Raw genomic sequence first — 20,237 nt, 5'->3', positions numbered from 1 at the left:
GGAGTTCTGCCCTGCACTGTGTTCTTGTTTCTGTTGGCATAACTTTTTTTTGGAAGCTGTGCTGTAGTCTGGGAGGCTGATCTGAGGCAGGGTGCAGCTGTAGGACTGATTGTAAGTGCAGCTCAGGCAGTGACATGCTGGGGCGTTGAGGATGGACAAAGCAGCTGGTGTCCCATCTGAGCATGAGTTTAACATCAGGCCTGCCAGGGAACAAGGGTAAGGTCTTTCTCTGCTGGCACTTCATCCAGGCAATTGTTCCTTTCCTTCATAAAACCTTCCTGAGGCCAAATGAAGATGTCAGTTCCATAAGGATGCCATTTAGTTTTTTCAAATGTTTGTGCTCCAGGTTATCAGTGTATCACAAGTGTTTGTGTAACATTCAAAGGCAAGGCTCAGTTTCACGTGTATTGAACATAGAGAAGGAGGTAAGCAGAGGGAGGGAGGAAACGTGGTATTTGAGTTGTATTTTTTGGGGGTCTGTGAAATTACAGTTGTGCCACAGTGGAAGGTTTTCATACCTTAAGTGACTTAAGGATGCGTGTGAATGTGATAATGCTGCAGAAGATCTCTTGGGGTTCCGTAGCGCCACAAACTGATCAGCTGCCGATTGAAAGCTATGGGAGGAGCAGAGCTGTAGCCTCCTCAAAGGAGGAAGAATAAGTTTGGTTCAATACTCTTCTCTTTTTCTGAACCGGCACTATCTGGGAAAGCTTTCTATTACAAAGGCAGAAGGCAGCCTAATTTCTTCTCACTAGTTTGAAGCTCTACTTAAAGCAGCTCTGTGGAGTAAACATAATTTGGCTCTATTATTGACTTAGTATTTGAGGGAGGGGAAGAAAACTTCTTGGAAACATCATGCAAGATTTTCTGCTTGAGAAAGTGGAAAACATGTTGCTCTGAAAAGTAATTTATTGACACCTTTCAAATGTCTCCTCTGTATACAACACAGATTCCTGCAGTTCAGACTGTGGCAGACTTGTGCTTCACTTGGCTTTACTCCTGAACAAACTGTTGGTGTTTGTCCTTAGAAGGTCTGCTCTTCACCCCACCCCCAAAGCCTCTTAATTTGACTTGCTTTCCATGATACTCACTTAATTCTAGTCGGGAAAACTCAGTAAAATCTCTAGCTGAAAATAATGGTGGTTTATTGATGGAACTCTTTCACATTTAATTCTGTCTCTGTGTGAATTTAAGACTTTGATCCATCTATTTTCGGTTTGGTCAGAGTACAGTACTGAATTAATAATGATGTTATGTGTGGATTTATTGGCCAGGAGGCAAGAGAAGAACTTACTGCGTCCTCTTTTTCTGTCATCGTCCTCCTGATCCAGCACATATGTTCTAGGTTGCAAGGAGTTCAGATGGCTATGCATGTGGCTGGGCAGCTTCCCCATCTGCACCTCAGTAGGATGTGACCAGGGCTTTAGTCAGGATTTTTTTTCAATAGTCTAGTCTGCTCAGCTGCTTTTAGAAATTTGTTAAACCTACTTCAGTTCCCACTGTGGTTTCATTAATTTGCACATGTAAATCGGGCCTTAAGGAGGGAAGGTAAGTTACTTATTCCAAGTCACTTATTTCAATTATTAGTAATTTACTTTAGATTTGTTTTAATATGCTTATAGTACTTGGTTTTTATAAGGCAAATGCATTTATACACTTCAGGGTGAGTAAGAATAAAGCTTTCCATTTGATACAGGTCTTCAATATTACTTTCCTTGGAGCGAAAAAGCCCTCAAGTGGTTTCTAAAAGCCTGAACTTCATGATCATAGTTTTTAATGATTACGGGCTGTGTCAAAGAACTAAGATGTAAATGCATATGAAAATTGGATGGATTTGTCAATAATACAGCTATTGTTCATGCAGTTAGCAATCCCACCTCATCTTGTGAGTGTTCACTCAAGGATGTTTGATCCGTTAGCGAATCATTACCTGCGTAAGTGTAGATTTCAGCTCAGGTAAGTCCATTCTTAATAAGTGAAATTAATAATGTGAGTTTGTGCAGTTGGATGAAGTGAAAAATGCAGAAAAAGCAATCCTGAATATTTTGAAAGAGAACAAGTCCTGATATCAAGTAATAAATTTAAGTTACTTGAAATCCTCTTACCAAATATCAGTGGTGCAGATGTTTAAGTGCATATTTAGAAGAATGTCCCCTTCTCCCACCATGACAACCTTCATTTAGGGGGGAATATATTTGTAAGAATGGATACATCATGACTGGGTGTAAGTAGATGCTATATTGAGGTAATAATTGCAAATCAGATCACAGAGAAAACTTGAGATTGTGAATTGAAACTGAATTCTATTTCAGATCATCTGAGGCAGAGATTCACCAGCCCTCATCTCCAGGGATCAAGATGTGCTGTTGTGACCAGCACTGGAGCTGGAGAGACGGGGTTAGAGGGAAGGCAGTCACTTGCTGAATTCCCATCTCACTATTAAATGGGTGAACTGAGATGCCAAGTAGCTTCTCAGTACTGAGAGAAATTCCACTGATTTGAGCAGTCACTGGGAAAGCAAGCAAGCAAAAAAGTTGAATTTTGTAGTTAAACATTTGTCAGTCTCTTAGAATTAAAGAAAATTAACCAAAAGCAAGCTGTTATTGAAAAAGGTGAGGTTACTTGTTCCCAGGGTAAATGAAAATTTTTCTGAAAATACAGATGCAGAAAGTGGTTAGAGAGGAATTCCCCAAAGACTTGTAAGTCCTGTGTTCTGTGTAGCTGAGCCTGCTGAGAGCTGAGGTAGTGCACATGATATAAAACTTGAAAATAATGTAAGCACAGTGGAGTGTGCTTTTTCTGCACTTTACTATCTGCACAGTTGCTTTTAAGGGAAATTGCTAAATAGCACACTCAAGTGTAACTAAGACTTAACATTTTACGTTTTCGGTGAAAATCAGGCTGAAGGAACTTTCAAATAATGAGCAGCTTTCTTAGTCTTGCGAGATCATCGTTTTCATCTGCACTGTATCTAAAAATGTCCTACTTACATACACAAAAAATGAGAGAATCTTTTTAAATTTTTTTTTTTTTTTTTTAATAAATGTGTGGGGTAAACGACTCTTTCCAATCCTTATAATTACCTTAACAACAAATATAGAAAAACTAAGTAAAACGTGGCTGAGGTGATGTTTTTACAGCAAGTGGAGCATTAGGGCACCTTGCAACAAATGCTGTGGTGTAGAAATGGAGTAGGAAGCATCCTTCTGTGCGATACTCAAGGTTATGCCTGTTGTAAATGCATTCAAGTTGCTTAGCTTTCCAGCTGGCTGCTTGCCATGGAAAAGTCCAAGCTCAACATTCTCTCATGGCTGGTGTTAGCTGTTTTTTTCAGCCCACAAGATCTAAGATACTTATTTCCCATCCATTTATCTGATAAGGTTTGAAAGGGAAACTCACTGGTAAACTTGTGATTTAGTCTTGATCAGATAGTCGGCACTGCTGACTAGATTAATTAGTAAGTTAAGGCTTTTCTGTCAGCGTTTTTTCTAGTTCTGCAGACGTCTTCTGTAAACAGAGCAGGTTCAAGTCTGCATACTGAGCTGCTGAAAACAAAGCATGGGACTAAGGTCACCTAATGGGGTTGTTCATCGCTCCTGATGGTTGTAGAAACATCCAGTTCCTTTTAAATTATGCATTTGTTGCAAATGCACATTTTTGCATGGCAGCTGCCCACTGAGAATAAATGAGATAATTTGCCAGTGATTGACCAGGAACTTGGATCTATCTATCCAGCTACTGCTCAGGGTTTTCTTTTAGCTGCTTTCAGTTGCCTTCCCTTCTGGGTTTCAGCCGACTGTGCTTGGAATGAGAAGTTGAGTTGGCGTGCATTAGTTCAACTTCACGGAGAACCTCCGGTGTTGGAGATGAAAGGGTTCTTGCAGCAACTCCAGACAATGTGGTCGCTTGGACAGTTGGCAGGGAAACAGGAAGGAATCCTTTCATGGGGTGCTGGGGACTAGGTTTGTCGTCTGCTTGTGCCAGGGTGAGTGTGTGAGCTGGGCACACAGCTGATGTTGGATACGGGCAGTCAAGCTTTTATCATGGTTTAAATATAACTGTGTTTATTCCACACAAAGTAGGTATATGTCTCCTTATATCTGTTCCCTGATTCTTGCTAACTGCTAGTCAGTGAGTGCTAGGAAGTGCTAAATCACTAATGTGCAAGTCTAGATAAGGATTTCGCTAGAATTTAAAAAAAAAATAAATAAAAGAAAAAAGCAATAACTTAACTCTATTGTTTTGCACCTGTGTGTCTTAGTTTGCGTCTTAGTTTTGTGGGTGGCCAGTACTGGTTGCTTGGCTGTCCACACCTGCGTTTCTTCCTGTCAGTGCAAGTCTGTGAAGCAGGGATAGCGGTGAAGAGGAGGCAATAAGTAGGAGTAAAATCAGAAGGACAGGGATTTGTGCTAATGTCTCCTGAAGCTGAGAGTGTGGGATGAGCCTGCCTTAGTCTGAGAGAAAATTCCTTTCCTCCTTGAGGCACTTTTACTAGCGCGCATATTTGAGACAAATGGACAGAATTGTTAACATACTATCAAGTAATTTATCTCCTCTACATCCTGCTGCAGCAGAAACACCTAGAGTTTCAGGAAAAAAATGTTTTTTTTCCTTGCATTTCCAGAAAGAGGTGCTGTACTCAATTGCAGCTAAAAGCTAACGGATGTAGGAGTTGAGGAGTGCTTGTGGTGAAGGGCTTCTGTGAAGGGTGCTTCTAAAACTTCCCTCACAGGGACCCACAGTTCTTATCGATGATGTGGGAGCTCAGATTAACCTGGACTTTTGGGGAGGAACAAAATAAATATTTGATCACATATTTTTTTTCACGGGCTGTGAAGCATACAGCTTGGCCGCCGTGTCCTATCTCGGAGCAGGATGAGTTTATAGAAAGCCATCCTGACTTGGACAAGCGAGCAGATTTTTGCGTTGCCTGTTATTACTGAGCTGACAAATAAAGGATTTAAAAATATTTTTAGACTCGAATATCTGATACTCGCACTGTACGAGTACAGCAGAAAGAAGAGGTAGCTTTTTCTAAAAAGCTTGGAACCGAACGGTGCTTTTTTGTAGCTCTTATGTTTGTAGGGTGCAGATAGCAGCAACTTGGATAAGCTCTGGAGGCATTGGATGGGAGCCAGGAGCTCAGGCTGTTGTTAAGGAGGAAGTTAAGCAATGTTAGAGAAATTTGATATTGCTGTTACGTATGGCTTAAATAGCGAGAAGTGGTTAGTCTCTGCCTTGGAATTGGTGATTGATTGAAATATTGCTGCTTGCCTTGTGTCAGTAAGGGTCAGTGCCCGTAAAGGATGTAGATAATATCTATAAAAGGGAATTACAGTAAGAACGGGCATAAACATTTCAGCATTTCAGGGCAATTTAGGTTACTTCAGCATCCTTCTGAGTGAATTCTGAGCAAGCACGGGCATGCTTGTCTCCTTGGAAAATAACGTTTTAGAATTCATCAACTGTTGTTGTAGAGTAGGGAAGAGTTTAGGCTGTGGTCAGTCCATGCCCTGTTACTAGTTAGGCTGAACAGAAGGACAGATCCAGAAGTAACCCGCTGAATGAGCGTGCAGGTCATTTGTTCATGAGCAGGGTTATTTGTCTGTAGTTGTCCCTCCTGAGAATTTTCAACTTGTTTTTTCAGGGTTTTTAAAGGACTACTCTTCCCCTTGCACCAAACCAGGCTGTGTAAACTGGAGTTGTGTCTGCATGTTTACTTGCAAGGGTTGTATGGATTATAGTGACAGGATGTTAACCTGCTCGTTATGTCCAGCAGGTGTCTCTAAGGAAAGTATTTCCAGCATCTCTTTTTGCTGGTTTGGGGTTTTAATCTCAGTACCCAGAGAAGTGGCTGCTCTAACAGTCTTCAGTGTTGTCAAACTCCAGTCTCCTGATTCTTTTATTGTAATTCTGTGCTAGCAACCTTGCTGTTCCTTTGGGCATCTGCCTTGGATATATTGTTTTTATACAACATGCCCCTTAACAATCAAAAAGTGATTGAAATACCAGGAAATTTGGCAAAAAAAAAAAAAAAAAAAAAAGTTGACAGCATCTGTCTGAAAAACAAATACATTACTCGCAAATTAGCGTTGCATTTTCTGGTAGTATGTGTCTTTGCCAGTGCTTTATATAAAGGCCAAATTTGGATGAAATTATGTACCAGTGCTTAAAATCCATCCTGTTCAGAGCATTACAGAATATCCAGGGTTGGATGAGACACGCAAGTATCATCGACTCCAACTCCTGACTCGACACAAGGCCACCAAAGAGTTAAACCATATGGGCATGTCTTGGACATCTCCAGGGTTAAAGGCTGGGAGATTTCCAGACTTGCTTCTGGGCTCTCCTGGATTTCCTCAATGCTGCTGGAACATCTTACACCATCTAAATGGAGGGTGTGATGCAAACAGCACCATGCTTGTAGTCAGATCCCCATTGCTTCCACTCCACAGGTTCAGATGCAGCTTGCAGTAGTTACAGGATCTGTTCCTCTGTGTCTATTTGTGGGAGTCCTGTTAGATCTGTATTACATGTTCCTTGAAGTATAACATTTCCTTCCTGTGTGGTTTAATTCATCATCTGAAACAAGCAAAGACTGACAGGTCTACCTTAAATTGTCTGCTCTAAATTTAGCAGCTAGAGACAGAATGATCAGGAAGGGCTAAATTAATATTATGTCAAAAAGGCCTTGGGACAAGGAAAGGAAAAAAGCCAATTTGGAACAGAAGGTCTGCTTTTCAAGTCTTTTAGCATTTAAAGGAACTGCTTTTCAGAAGAAGTTTGAGACGAGCCTGTATTTTAGGGAACTGGACAATGGGACGTTTCATTATTAATGATCTAACCAATGTCACTTTGAATAACTGGCTAAGGGTTAGCGACAAGTTGATAAATTCTGGCCTTGCAGAACATTTTTTCTTATTTCTGAGCTTCTGGGTGTATTTTAAAGTGATCTGCATGTAATCTATTATGCATTTATTTTCATTAAATGAAAACTATTTGGGAACTCTGCCCAAGTGTTTTCTACTTGTTTTTTGCAACAGGGCTCATGAGCAGCAAAGGAAGTGATGCCAGTTTTGTTCTAGTATTTCTTTGGGGAGATTTCCTGTGTGTTATGAATCTAGCCTGAAGGGACAGAGGAGTTGAATTCAGTTAGTTATTTTGTATTATAATTATTTGGAGTTAAGATGATATTCGCATAATGCAAAATATATGGAAGTAAATGCAATAGATATTTCTTAATATTGCGACTTTTGTCCCTTGAGAATTTTACTTGCATGTTCATAGTAATCTAGAATATAAAAAGAGCTTTAGAGCACTATTTCAGGAAGTGAGAATGTTTTCACTTTTACCTTTCCTCCCTTTCTCTTCCACCAATCACTCTGTAAGCAAATTGTACTATTTTTGTTGCTTCACCAAACTTTATACTGCAGATAAGGCAGTTAAAAAAAAAAAAAAAAAAACTAGAAATAAAAAATGAAGTCCAATGGTGATGCTGCACTGTGGAGCTTGTGGGCTCGTTATAGGCCTTGTGTTTGTGTTTCTCGATTCCCCCAGTTCCCAGATGTGCAGTGACTCATCCCGCTGAACAATGGGAACGGAGCCTTATTCCTTCACTTGGTCCCAGTTGGCAGAACAGTTACTCAGAGGATATGTGTTGCAGAGGGAGAAGAGATTAGCAGTGGGAGAATGAATCATCCGAGCATTTGTGGTAACTCTTGTGTGGTGACCAAGAAGTTAAGAAAGGCTTAGAGTCTGTGCTGTGCTCTTGTGTACTAAAAAGGAGTATCTGAATTACTTATGTACATTTCGTAACGCAGAGCGTATTCGTCCCAGACAGTACTGAGCAAAGATGGATGACAGCGTTTTGACATCTTGATTAATTATCAAAAGGGGAAAAAAAAAGCTAGCAGATGGCCGTCATTTATTTTGCTGATTTTGTTTTTGTTTTGATTTGTTGATAAAACTTCTGAAATGTGAAATGCACTACTAGATCATCAGGTAAAAAGTAACAAAATCCCAGCACTGACATGCTTCACTAACACGCATAACGCCACGTCAGCTGAAATGAAATGATGCCTTTCAGATTTCAAAAACACTATGTATGAATATTCTTAAATTATTTCTTTCAAAGGTGGTAGTACTCCAGCAGTGGAATACAAGACTTGAGTCTTCTTGAAAAGCCAGAGGCTAGAAAAACTTCTATGAAGGTGGTTGATCTTCAGGAAGTTTTTTGAGCTGCTACAATTTTCCAGCCTGTTAGAGCTGTCCTGGACTTAATTTGTGTGATTTTTGTAAAAGATGCATCGTGGGATGTGTTTCCTTAGGTATTTAAATACAGTATGAATAGTGTAAAGGTTATATTGCTTGATTTCTGTTTTGCTGCCTGCAAGCATAGTTCAAAATATATTGCAGCGCTTGAAAAACCATTCAAATATTTCAGTAGGACCATTAAAATACGTTGAAATAGCCAATCTATATAAAGATGTCTTTAATATCAGAGTTAATTGCAAATATGAGCTGCTATATTTGCTGCTGCTTCTAAGGCAAGTTGTGCTGGTGAAGCAGAAATAACTGGCTGCAATGTGGAAAAGGAAGTGCTGAGCCAGCTCTGGAGTGCAGTTGACTGGTTGGGTGACTTTGGAGAATCTCTACGAGTTTGTGCTGAAAATGCCAGAACAGGTTGCTGTTCTTCAGTGCCCACAAGAGAAAAATAGTTCAACGTGCGAGGGGCTGCTGGTACTTTTTGGTTTCAGTATTAATTTGTACTGAATGAAAAACCTGCCCTGATGACCTATTCTTAAACTGTACGTGTACTTTATATATACACGCACCCTGTACAAAAGTATGTATATAATACCCAAAGCATGGAAGCATACTCTGAATAATATTGATGGCATTCAAAATTGCATTCAAGTACAGCTCAACGGGAAGCTAAATAACTTGAACTTTTAGATCCAATTAATGTTGCTTTCTATTTCCTCTGGATGATAAGGAAAAAATGAAAAGCTAAATGATGGTTCAGTTAATACAATTGTTATAGTGAAAAATACTAACATAAAACAGTCATAAAACATGAAGGTTTTTTTATTTCCCTCATTTTAAGTAATCTGTGTTATTGCTCAGATCAGTTGGTGCCGTATGTAGTTGTTCTGCTCTGCCAGCCTGATGAACTGAAGTGTCCCCCCACACCCCAGCTCCTCAGAAGCAACCACCTTTTCTGTGAATCTGATAAAATGTAGAAAAAAGGTTACAGAAGAAGCCTTGGAGCAGGAACTGACCCCATGCTGCTATGTTCCTGTGTTAGGGCTTTAATCGGGGAATCATCTTGAGAGTAGGGGTTTCTCAGTGTTTGTGTTTTGTTCAGCTTTTTCTTTCTTTTCAGGTTTGTGTGCTTTAATGTTCTGAGCTATTCTTAACTCTGAACCCTCTGGAGCTTTTGGGGGTTTTGTTGTTTTGACTGGAAACAGATATTTTGACTGAAATACTGAGAATCTTTGAATTCTGTGCTGGAAGAGAATACTCAGACTTGTTCAGAGCTGTCAGTCCCATCATATGTTGAGCACACCTGTTTGACAATCCAACTTGGTTACCCAGCTATCCAAGTATTTTGTAATTACTGCTTAAAATTTCTCAGAATTAATTATTTGGCGTAATTACAACATTACGCAGGGCTTCATAGGAAAATGGCAAAGTCTAGTTTCCTTAAATCACTGAATAAATAAATGTGTATTTTTCAAGAACTAGATTTTCTCTTGTAAATGTGCAAAACGTTAAATTGATCAGTGTGTGAGGCAGGAAGCAGGGGAGGCGCAGGCCATAAATCAGGTAGATTTGCTTGTGTGTCGCAGCAGTTTACGTGCATACAGCTGTTTCCTGTTCCCAGCGTGGGAGGGTGTATGAGCAAGGCAAGGACTCTTAAAGTAACTGGTTGGAAAAAGAGGAACTAGTTGCATCAGAGACAGCCTGTTTGCCATCTTGTTGCACATCTAAAAGCATTGTGCAGGACAAAACACAATAGATAGAAGGATTTTTTTTTTTTAAGCTTTAGTGACCTTTTCCGTTTGGGCTCTCCCATCTCCTAAATATGACTAATGCTGTACAGGAAGACCTTTTTCGTATTCATGCAGTCTGCGATATCTCTTCTGATCCCAAAGAGTGCCAAAAAATACAGGAAATTACTTTCACCTTATGAAAATTCATGATTGTAAGGAAGCTCTTAGAGCAATTGTTCTTTACAAACTTGCCCCCACCCCTGGAAAAAGTCCTTTCTTTAATGCCTTAATATCTTTTGTGATACACGTAGCTTTTTGCAAATATGTATATTTTCTCTCCTTTATGAGAAGATGCTTCCAGTTTTAAATGTTATGAAATAGTAAGTTGCAGCTCCTTTTTGTCTTTGCCTGATGCTGAAATTATGTCCTCGTGCAGTACACTGAATCCTCTGATCTCCAGTCTGATACTTCGGAATAAACTGTTGTGTTGGCATCTGTTTGAAGTTGTACTGGAGGGAAATAATTTTGTTCCTCTGTCTCAGGCCTATGGTATGGGGGAGAATGTTCGGTTTAAGGATTTATATTGCTGTTGGAATCTGTGAGATGATATTTTGAGAATGTTCTCATCCCAAGTTAGTAACATGGTGAAGGCACCTACTGTCAGTTTTGTCAGTGCAGAGTAGCACTCACTTGATTCCAGTGTAATAAACAGGCAAGCTTCTTAAAAAGATAAAAAGTTCACAAAAATACATCTTCTTTGTAAACATTGCTTATTCTTTTCAATATAACTGCTAAGGAGTCTTGTATAAGATCAGCAAATCTGTTATTGAAACCCTTGAGCCTAAAAGGGTTTGGAGAAGAGAATGTCCTTCATGATTGGGAATTATTATGAATCTTAGGTGACTTGAATCTTTCACTTTTACTAAAGATACGCCAACTAGTCTAGCATATGCTTTTGTTCACTGTTATGAATTTCAAGCAGAATACATTGGTTTCTAATGAAGGTGTTTATTTTTACTCCCACCCGGTGTCATTTAACTGCCTTGATAGTACAAGGGAAAAAAACTACTTTAATCCAAAGCAAAGAACTGCCTTTGATAACGCTTTCTTTTCATTGTAAAGATCTACTAGATAGCTTTGAACACTTTCAAAATCCTGTGCAACTTTGTTTTTTCTACTAGTAACAGAACTGTTTAGAATAAATACTAGCTCACCTACTCATCAGTAGCAAATTATAGTAGCTCTGCTTCGTTATCAGCAGTTTATGTGAGTTAAGCAATGGGGTATTTCTATTGTTGCAGCTCCTTAAGCATATCAGGATGTAGTCCAAACTTCTGTTTGTGATACAGCTATGTTAGACCTCGATGTTGGAAAGTGGAAGTGCAATAGCTCGATTGGATTAGCTATCCTAGAAGTACACTAAGTTTCCATCTCTTTCCTTTTCTCTAGGGTGAATCAGTTAAATACTTCCTGGATAACCTGGATCGGATTGGTCAGCTGGTAAGACATAACTCTTCTTTCTGTACCAAAAGTGCTCAAGGATGAAAGCCTTGATATGCTGTGATGAATGACTTAATAATAAACATTAAATAACTCAATCGAAGTTCTTCAGGAATAGTGAACTTGAGCTTTATGAAACTGAAGCTTAGTATTTAATCAGTGTTTTTTGACAGATGAATGTTGCTTATGAAAGCTGCATTTGTGCACGCTTTGTCAGCCCTGTGTAGTCTCTGGATCTCGTTCCCTTTTAATTGTAATCTGATGGTTGGTACTACTAAAAACAGAATGAAACCCTAACAAAAACTACCAAAAATTTACAACTGTAGAATTCAAAATGAGTAATGAAAACATCTGTCAGATTTGGAGAAGAAAGAGAAGAGGTGATTTTTCCAAAATAGTAACAGTAATAAGCTTGTGAAGAACAAATTGCTACAGCAGTGGTCTGTGCCACATCCTGCAATAGAAAGTGTTGCTTTGCTCACTGGTCAGGGACTGTGAACCTGGAAGAATTAACCAGCATTTTTGAAGGATTTTTTTTGACACTCTTCTCCTTTCTTTTGCAGAATTATTTCCCCAGCAAACAAGATATTTTGCTGGCTAGAAAAGCCACCAAGGGGATAGTAGAGCATGATTTCATCATTAAAAAAATACCTTTCAAGATGGTGGATGTAGGTGGACAGAGATCTCAGCGTCAAAAGTGGTTCCAGTGCTTTGATGGAATAACTTCAATTTTGTTTATGGTCTCCTCCAGTGAATATGATCAGGTTCTCATGGAAGACAGGCGCACAAATAGACTTGTGGAGTCCATGAATATCTTTGAGACAATAGTCAATAACAAGCTTTTCTTTAATGTTTCTATTATCCTATTCCTCAACAAGATGGATCTTCTTGTAGAGAAGGTAAAGACTGTCAGCATTAAGAAGTATTTCTCGGACTTCAAGGGGGACCCTCACAGGCTAGAAGATGTTCAACGTTATCTGGTGCAGTGCTTTGACAGAAAGAGGAGAAACCGTAGTAAGCCGCTCTTCCATCACTTCACCACTGCCATAGACACTGAAAACATCCGCTTTGTGTTTCATGCTGTGAAGGACACGATCCTTCAAGAGAATCTGAAGGATATTATGTTGCAGTGAAGGAGAGCAGTCCATGTCTTGTTAAAATTTGCTGGAGGGTTAGATCGAAGTTTTTATCCTTTCTTTATGGCCCTTGCATGTGGTGTAGGACCCATGCTACTCACTTGGCTCAGGAATGCTGTAAACTAGCCAGTCCAAACAGAGGAGCTATAGGCCGAAGGAATCAAATGTTGATGTTAGCTACTGAATCATTTGGACTAGAAACACTACTGAAACATGGCCGTTGTAGGTTCTGTGCCTAGTTTGGAATGCTGAATAACACAACCACCTTCTGCCTTCCTAGAAAACAAAATCTCTGACAAACCATGTATGGAAGACACTGTTTTAAATGAATATGCTTATTTTTCAGAGACACCAGTCATACAAACTGCCTTTTTTGTAGTTTGGAGGTGCTGAATTGATCAAACTAACCTAAATATAATGAGATTGGTAGCTGTCTTGGAGAATGTTAATGGAAGTTGCGTTCTTAACCCTAGGAATATAACCAGATCTTGTATGCATATTCAGTTTTGCCAAGGGTCTGGAATCCACTAATTAAGGTGGATGCACAGCTCTTGTCTGAAGGTTTTGCATGAGTATCCTGAAGCAAAAGTCTGAAACTGTATAAGGAAACCCATGTTGGAGTAAATTGGATGGGAAGTTGAGGCCTTGCTGGAGAAGGGTTTATTTTTGCACTATGTGTAAAGGGTATTACATCATGGGGAAACTGATTTCCTTGGTGAAGCAGCCTGTCCTAGAGCACCTGACCCCGTCTCTGAACAGGGGGTGCTCGAGTGAGATGTACTTGGTGGAAATTCAGCACTGTGCTCACACCTGCGGTTTGGCAGTACTTGTGAAGGTTCAGTATCTCACATGGCAGAGCTTTATCTATATTCGGAAGTTTGGAACTGATTAAACTCTTACGCAAAGGCTTTGGTAGTACAGCAGCTGCTTGATTAGTTCCCAACAGTTGACTGTATAGGAAGTCCAAACACCCTAGAGATCCCAGTTTTACAGCTGCACTGATGGATTTGGGCAGCAAAACCTTGCTGTAAAATTAGCCCCTAATCTGTGTCTTAATGGGATCTCTAGCCTGTAGTAATGCACATGCAGTTCTGAATACAGTCAAGGTTGGAGTTGCCCCTCTTGGGCATCAGTTTGTGCGTAAAATTGCAAGAGGCTATGAATAGTGTTGATATGAACTGTTAATTTCCTAGCTCTCTCAATCTGTATAACTATCAGGTGCCTTTTTTGTGTACAGACATATCAGGTCTTTTCTAGTTCCAGGGGGTACATGGACAAACTTACAACCTGCCTTTTATCTCAGCACTGTAGTGCTCTTCTTTAGATAATTCTCAAACGTAGTTTACTGTTTAATTTTTGTCATGGTTTTTATCCAAGAATAAAACCTGAAGGGCTGTTTGTACCCGTACAAAGGCAGCAGATTCTCTGGAGTTCTTAATCCCCACTGAGACTGCAGTGGCATGTCAAAACAAGCAACGTTTTACTTCAGCTGGTGATCCCATGGGAAATGTGGTCTAAAAAACATGAAAGGACAACGGAACAGGATTTTAATTTGGATAAAATCTGGAATCTTTCTTCCCCTCTGAAGCTTGCAGATGTTGTATCAGTATTTTTGTGTAGCTTCCTAATGCAGCAGTCTTTTTTGCGTGTGCAAACTTCAGAGTGGAAAAGACGTGGCTATGTTGGCATTATATAACGCAGTGTTGAGGTAAGAAGCAGTGAAAAGTTACAGACAGGAAAATCCAATTTAAATTTAAGCAAACTTAAACAGGAATTAGCTTCCTTGTAACAAGTCTTATTTTTGCCAGGACCAAGTCTGTCTTTTAAATGTTTATTCATTTTTAGCCTTGAAGGGGAAAAATCCCATAAGACTGGTAGTCAGATGGGAGAGCTCGTAAGTTTATTACATTTGAAAAGGTAAATGCTGTAACCTTGGTTGGTGCAAATAAGTTTACTCTTTGTATAAGGCTCATTTGTCTAAGCTAGCCCATTTGTTTGGCTGAAGATGAAGATTATGCCAACGCTTTTATTTTTTCTTGGAGATCCTGATAGTGGTTTCCACTTCACACGAGACACTGGGAAAAGAGGAGGCAGTCATGGGCTGACCTGACGTCTAGGTTGACTTGATTTTATTTCCTAGTTTGCTGTGAGCTTTATTCTTTCACTAAATTTTCTAGATGGGCTAAAATGATGCTTGTTTTCTCAAATGAGTTAAGCATTCCCTTTCAACTCTATTTTTTTTCTCAAGAATTACCTCAGTTTTATGTCTGAATCTACTGTAGTTTTACCTGGGAGGCATAGTGTGGAATTTCCTGTTCTGTTTTTCTTTCCATGGTCATCCATGGTTTTGTATCCATAGTCACCGTATGGGTTTAAAACTCTAAACAGAGCTAATAATGCAACATATACTTTAAGTAGCTTGATCTGCACCTGGAAAAGAAACAGCATGAGTTATCTCATATTGAGCTGTCAGTCTTGCTAGTGATTTTTTGTATGAAGCAGCAGTTTTGCACAATAAATCAGAGTTCTAGGGAACCAGTTGGCTCACCTGTGGCCCATTATTGCTTTTCTTCTTTCTCGTGACAGAAAGGGGCCTAAGCATGATGCTCTAGACTGCGGATGAAAATCAGTGGTTTGGCTCAGTAGGCTCTTTTGTGTGTAATTTGGGTTTGATAGCATTGGTTTGTACCAGGAACCCAAGATCAGGAGACTCTTCATGCAAAAGTGAAGCCCTTCTCAAACTTGAGAAGGATTTGGACTGTGAGTAAAAAGGATTATTTTTCAGGTGGCAGGTAAATTTCTTTGCTAAATATAGACTCTGCTTCTTGCACAACTGAGGTATTTTGTTTTTGTTTTTCAAGCTAAGTTGTAGTATAATAAAGCCAGAAAATCATGTTATGGTAAATTGGTTAATTACTAAAGCAGAATGTAGGTAGCTTAAGTTGTACAAACATCTCAGGACAGGCTTGATCAGTTGCGTAGTCCTTTCACAAGAAAAAAAAAAACTTTAAGTGACATCCTGGAGAACTTTGCAGGTAAACACAGCTGGAGAGAACATCTTTTTGTGTTAACTTTATAGGGTTATTGTTCATTTGGCTAGTCAGGAAATAGGTCACAAGCAGGATGATAATCAGATGGAGACCTTGAACAGCTACTTGAAAAAAAAAAAAAAAAAATGCTGTCCATTCTCTGATGCTACAGGTCAGTGACCAGTGAAGGGGTGTTGCAAATGGGTTGTCTCTTGCAAGGACAAAGAGAGGAAATGCTGGCAGCTTGTGCCTGCAGGAGAAACTTACGTAATCGTGCAGTTTAAGTAGAAAAACTAACTAAATGGGAGTATTTCATCAAGCAGTACTTTGTATTTATTTTTAAGCTAACAAATTGCAGTGCTGTCACTTTCTGAACAATTCTGAGATGGCAATACCAGATGACAGTGAATTGGAATTTAATAAGGAAGAGTAGGAGTAATTTCTATAAATGACATGTTTAATAGGCAGTTATCACTTTAAAGCAATTAAATAGTTCCTAGTGTTGATTGCAGAAATTACTGGCCACTCAGCTTCACACTACAACTCAAAGATGCTTTGAGTTTCATATGAAGAATTGAACTTACTCTGTTTGGTATGGCAGCATAGAGTATTTGATGTGATAATAGTATTTTAAAAAACTGAATATATTGCTGCATCAAACCTAGAACTAGTCATGTTACAAGCATGAAGGAGCTCCTAAAGGCATCCATTTTGACTTTCTGAGCTTACTAATGCCTGAACCAAGCAGAGTGGAGAAATGTACACTAATTTAAAAAAAAAAATAATGAAATGGTGTAGGAAAAGCTCATCTGTATGTGGCACTACAGACTAAAATTTTGTTCCCCTGGGACACTTGAAATAGGTTTTGATATGAAAAACTTTCCGTTTGAAATGCTACCCAGGTATTCAGTAGTCCTGGTTAGTGGGGGGGGGGGGGGGGGGGGGAAGAAAAGAAAAGAAAAAAGAGAGAAAGAAATTAAAAGAATAGACATGGAACCACTGAAGAAACTGGCAGCCTTCCCCAGAAGATCACTTTAGAAAACATGCCCTTTGCCTTCTTTAGGTGGCTGTATTCTGGATAATAACTTCATGTTTTGCAGCCTTTTCTGTGAATTTACCTTTTCAGTTCTGAAGAACCTATTGTGCTGGATAGAACTCAAGGAATTCTGTAAAAGCTCCCTTTTGATTTTTAAGCAGTGTGTTTGAACACATGATTTTTCTTATCAAATTTTCAGGAGTACTTTTGGTTGATGGACAATTTGATGCATGCCAGCTTGAGGCAAAAAACGAGATAGGCAATAATACCTCCCAACAGTGCAGCTTGTCCTGCAAACCAGACCTCTCGTCATGAGACCTCTCTTGGGTTCCGATGGGTTCAGTAGTAGCCTTTTTCTATAACATTTTTCTAGTATAAAAACACATGGGGTAGTCAGGGATTTAACATAGCACTGCCAACGCTTTACCTCAGTACGCTCTTCTTTACTTCTGTAACACAGGAAGTGGTGCGTAGGGTGTTTTAGCAGCAGCCATAAAACATCTATGCCTACTTTTGTAAACGAGCCTATAACAGATTTCAGGAATTGGTGAAAACCAGCATCGCCTGGGCCAGATCTGGGCTGGATTAATACCAACTCCACGCACTTCTGGATGAGGACTGTCTAGCCTACTGAGGAAGTAATTGGCAAGACAATACAAAATGTAGTGCTTCTTAATATTACCTGTTTTGTAACTAGCTGGGGTGATCTCTGTGCTGTGAAGTGGGCACTTCTTTGTTTTGACACTAATTTATTTACATAGATGGAATTGACCAAAGCCAGGATGTTCGGAGCTGAAACTGCTGTTGTCCTAACCAGGTGATGCTCTCTCTTCACTCATCTTGGTGCCTGGGCAATTTAGCTGGACTCTTAAAGCTTTTGTCTTCCTAACAGCGTTTGGAAAGCGGTATTGAAGTTTGTTTGTGTGTTGATATGCTTGTTGTCTTACTGGGTGGGGAGTGTGGACATACTGGGTCGTCAGTGCTAGCGGTTCTGTGCCTGGCTTGACAAACTGTATCGCAGCCTAGCTCTTGGCATATGCCCAAAAGTCATGTCTTCTGTCCGGCGTGAAATTAATCACGGAGTGAAAAAAAAGAGCAGCACTGACTTCCAAGGTAGGCATTCTGGTAAAAAGCCAAAGTATGTTGGAAGGGAGCAGGAGAGAGGAGCGACTTCCTAAACAGATCCCAAAAGCTGATGGTGCTTGAAGACTGACTGTGTTGAAAAGAAATGCCATCTGCATTGACCCCAAAAGGTTTGAGTGACTCCAGAGAGCTATTGGCTGTGAATTAACAGCAGCAGGCTGGCAAGGCTGGCCCTGCTGCAGCTGCACACCCTTCCGCTGTAAATCTCTCTTCATCTGCTCATAACTGGGTGCTAAAACTCAGTTCCTGCTAAAATATGGGATGCAGATCTCTGGCCAGACAGTGCATCTTACTCCTAACAGCTACTTAACCTTTCTTCAAGATACCAGAGCACGAGAAGCATTTCAGGGGAATGGCTAGATAAGATACTGTTTCCGTTATTGGAATAAAAACTACAATTGATGGAGAGAAAATTTTTTTCATAAATGGGACCTAAGGGAGAGATTCTTCTGAGGGAAGGAACAGATTTTGGAATGGCACTGCTGCTCTCTGCGTGTACCTCCCATCAGTCGTTTGTGCTGAGCTTATGTGTGGGTGGTTGGGCGCAAAGGCTGGCAGCAGACAGCAGGGAGAAGGGGGATGTGGAAGAGGAATGGTCTTTTTGGTAGTTCACAAGACTTGGGAAGCATGCTCGGTGGTTATAGGTTTGAAGACATGTTCAAACTCCCGCTCACACCGAAGCCATTAACGGTCTTTAGGATAATGAGCGTTTTTCCGATGTACAGGTTAAGTTATCTGGGACGTGTAATGAGCTTGAATTGATGATCCATGTTAAGCAGTATTTCTGGAGACTCCACTTAACAAAATGGCTAGTATTTATTGCTCTTGTGATGAGTTGTCTTGTTTATGGAATCAATATGTATGAAAGCAAACTGACAAAACACCAAGTTATCTCGTGACACAATCATGTAGCTAGGAAGCCAATTAATGTTATCTTTTTATTCTGCAATTTACTTGCTCTGTGGTGCCTATGCATTGTAACACACATACTATGCAATATCTTTTTTTGTTTAAACCAGTTCACTGCATTGGGCAAGAAAGGCCTGAGTTTAGCCTTAATTTTCTAACAATCACAGGAAAGTACTTTAGAAACAGTGACAAATTAAAGAAGGTTAAAAAAAAAAATGCATAAATTAAAAGCACAGTTCCAGACTGCTCACATAAGTGTCTTTATAGCACCAAAACAGCATCCACAATAGAAGCAGCTATTTGCTGTAATAGTTTCAATTTATGAAAACTGTGTACTAGATAAAATTATATTGTGATGTGTAAAAAGTGTATTTTATAGCTTTGGTGACTTAGTTTACTGTTTTGTATATATGAATTTTATAAATCTATTAAAACTTGACTTGTTATACTGTTATTCATGGCTTTTATCTTTCAACAGAGTCTAGAGAATGACTATTGCCTTGAAAAAATTTCTGCAAAAAGCTGCTTTTTGAATAAATTACAGCACGGGCTGCATGGAACTACAGCTGTCATGCAATAAAACCTTGTTCTCTAATCTTTATGCACCTCCCACCTCCCCGGTTCTGGTCTGAATAATTCTTCCTGAATGTGTCCAGGAATTGAAGGCTGGTGAAACATTAACCTATAAAAAACTTCCAACTCATTCATCTGTGATGTTTCAGTAAATGTTTTAGACATTAGGACTGATGGGAAGGGGAGACGCAGCTAGAGTTTGTGTGTATGTATTTTCAGCTCAGCAAGAGAAGACAATTAAGCTTGAGCTGGTAACACCTGCTGGAGACTTCTCTTCTGTTGTGTAGTATCTGATAATAGCCATAGGAACTATCCTTGCTTCTTTTTCTGGTGCCAGTCCCCTCTTGGACTTCCTTACTTGTGTCCTGTGGTATCCTTGTGCTACGGTGCAGAACTGTTGACCTTTGAGGAGTTCTCAGCATCCCTGTTGCACAGGATTGCCGTTATGGCATCAGCTAAGTCTGCCAGAATTTGAGCTCCAGTTCTTAGGAATGCTGTTAACCTTTCATGCTTCTACTCTGAAAGGTCACAGCTGACAGGTTTTTGTGGCAAATCTTAATTGTTTCTTGTGTGAACTGTTAATGTCCAATCAATTTCATTGGCAGGTGCACAATTTGAAAGTCTATGGAGCAATGTTTGTCCTTTCACTAATCACTGGGAATGTTAGGTCCTCAGCTACATCGGGCTTCTGGGAATGGCTGCCTTTTTTCCCCTGGAGGTGCTGAGCACTTTCAGGTGACAATGTGTTTTGCCAGTGGTCAGCATCCCTGAAAATGGGAGCAAGTGAATGGCAGATTTGTTACCAGCTTGTAAGAGGTTCCCAGGTGTGATCACATTCTTCCTAGTTTGAGACCCTCAGCAGCAGCACGGCTCCATGTGACCTCTTTTGTAGGCTCTGTGAAGGCAAATTGTCCCT

General features: G+C 39.8%; 1 protein-coding gene across 1 annotated transcript in view; it reads left to right on the top strand.

The window, feature by feature from the left end:
- GNA12 (G protein subunit alpha 12) overlaps positions 1-19,202 on the top strand; it is a 41,932-nt gene extending 22,730 nt beyond the window's left edge. The window contains exons 3-4 of the mRNA XM_005020110.6: positions 11,445-11,495; positions 12,059-19,202. Of these exons, the coding sequence (XP_005020167.4) occupies positions 11,445-11,495; positions 12,059-12,628 (621 nt within the window). The 3' untranslated portion in view covers positions 12,629-19,202. The remainder of the gene's footprint in view (positions 1-11,444; positions 11,496-12,058) is intronic.
- Positions 19,203-20,237: the final 1,035 nt, after the last annotated feature.

This window comes from Anas platyrhynchos, chromosome 15 (assembly GCF_047663525.1).
Source record: "Anas platyrhynchos isolate ZD024472 breed Pekin duck chromosome 15, IASCAAS_PekinDuck_T2T, whole genome shotgun sequence".
In the NCBI taxonomy this organism is placed as follows: domain Eukaryota; kingdom Metazoa; phylum Chordata; class Aves; order Anseriformes; family Anatidae; genus Anas; species Anas platyrhynchos.
Note: the sequence above shows the minus strand (reverse complement) of the source record. Positions and strands in the feature narration are given on the sequence as shown.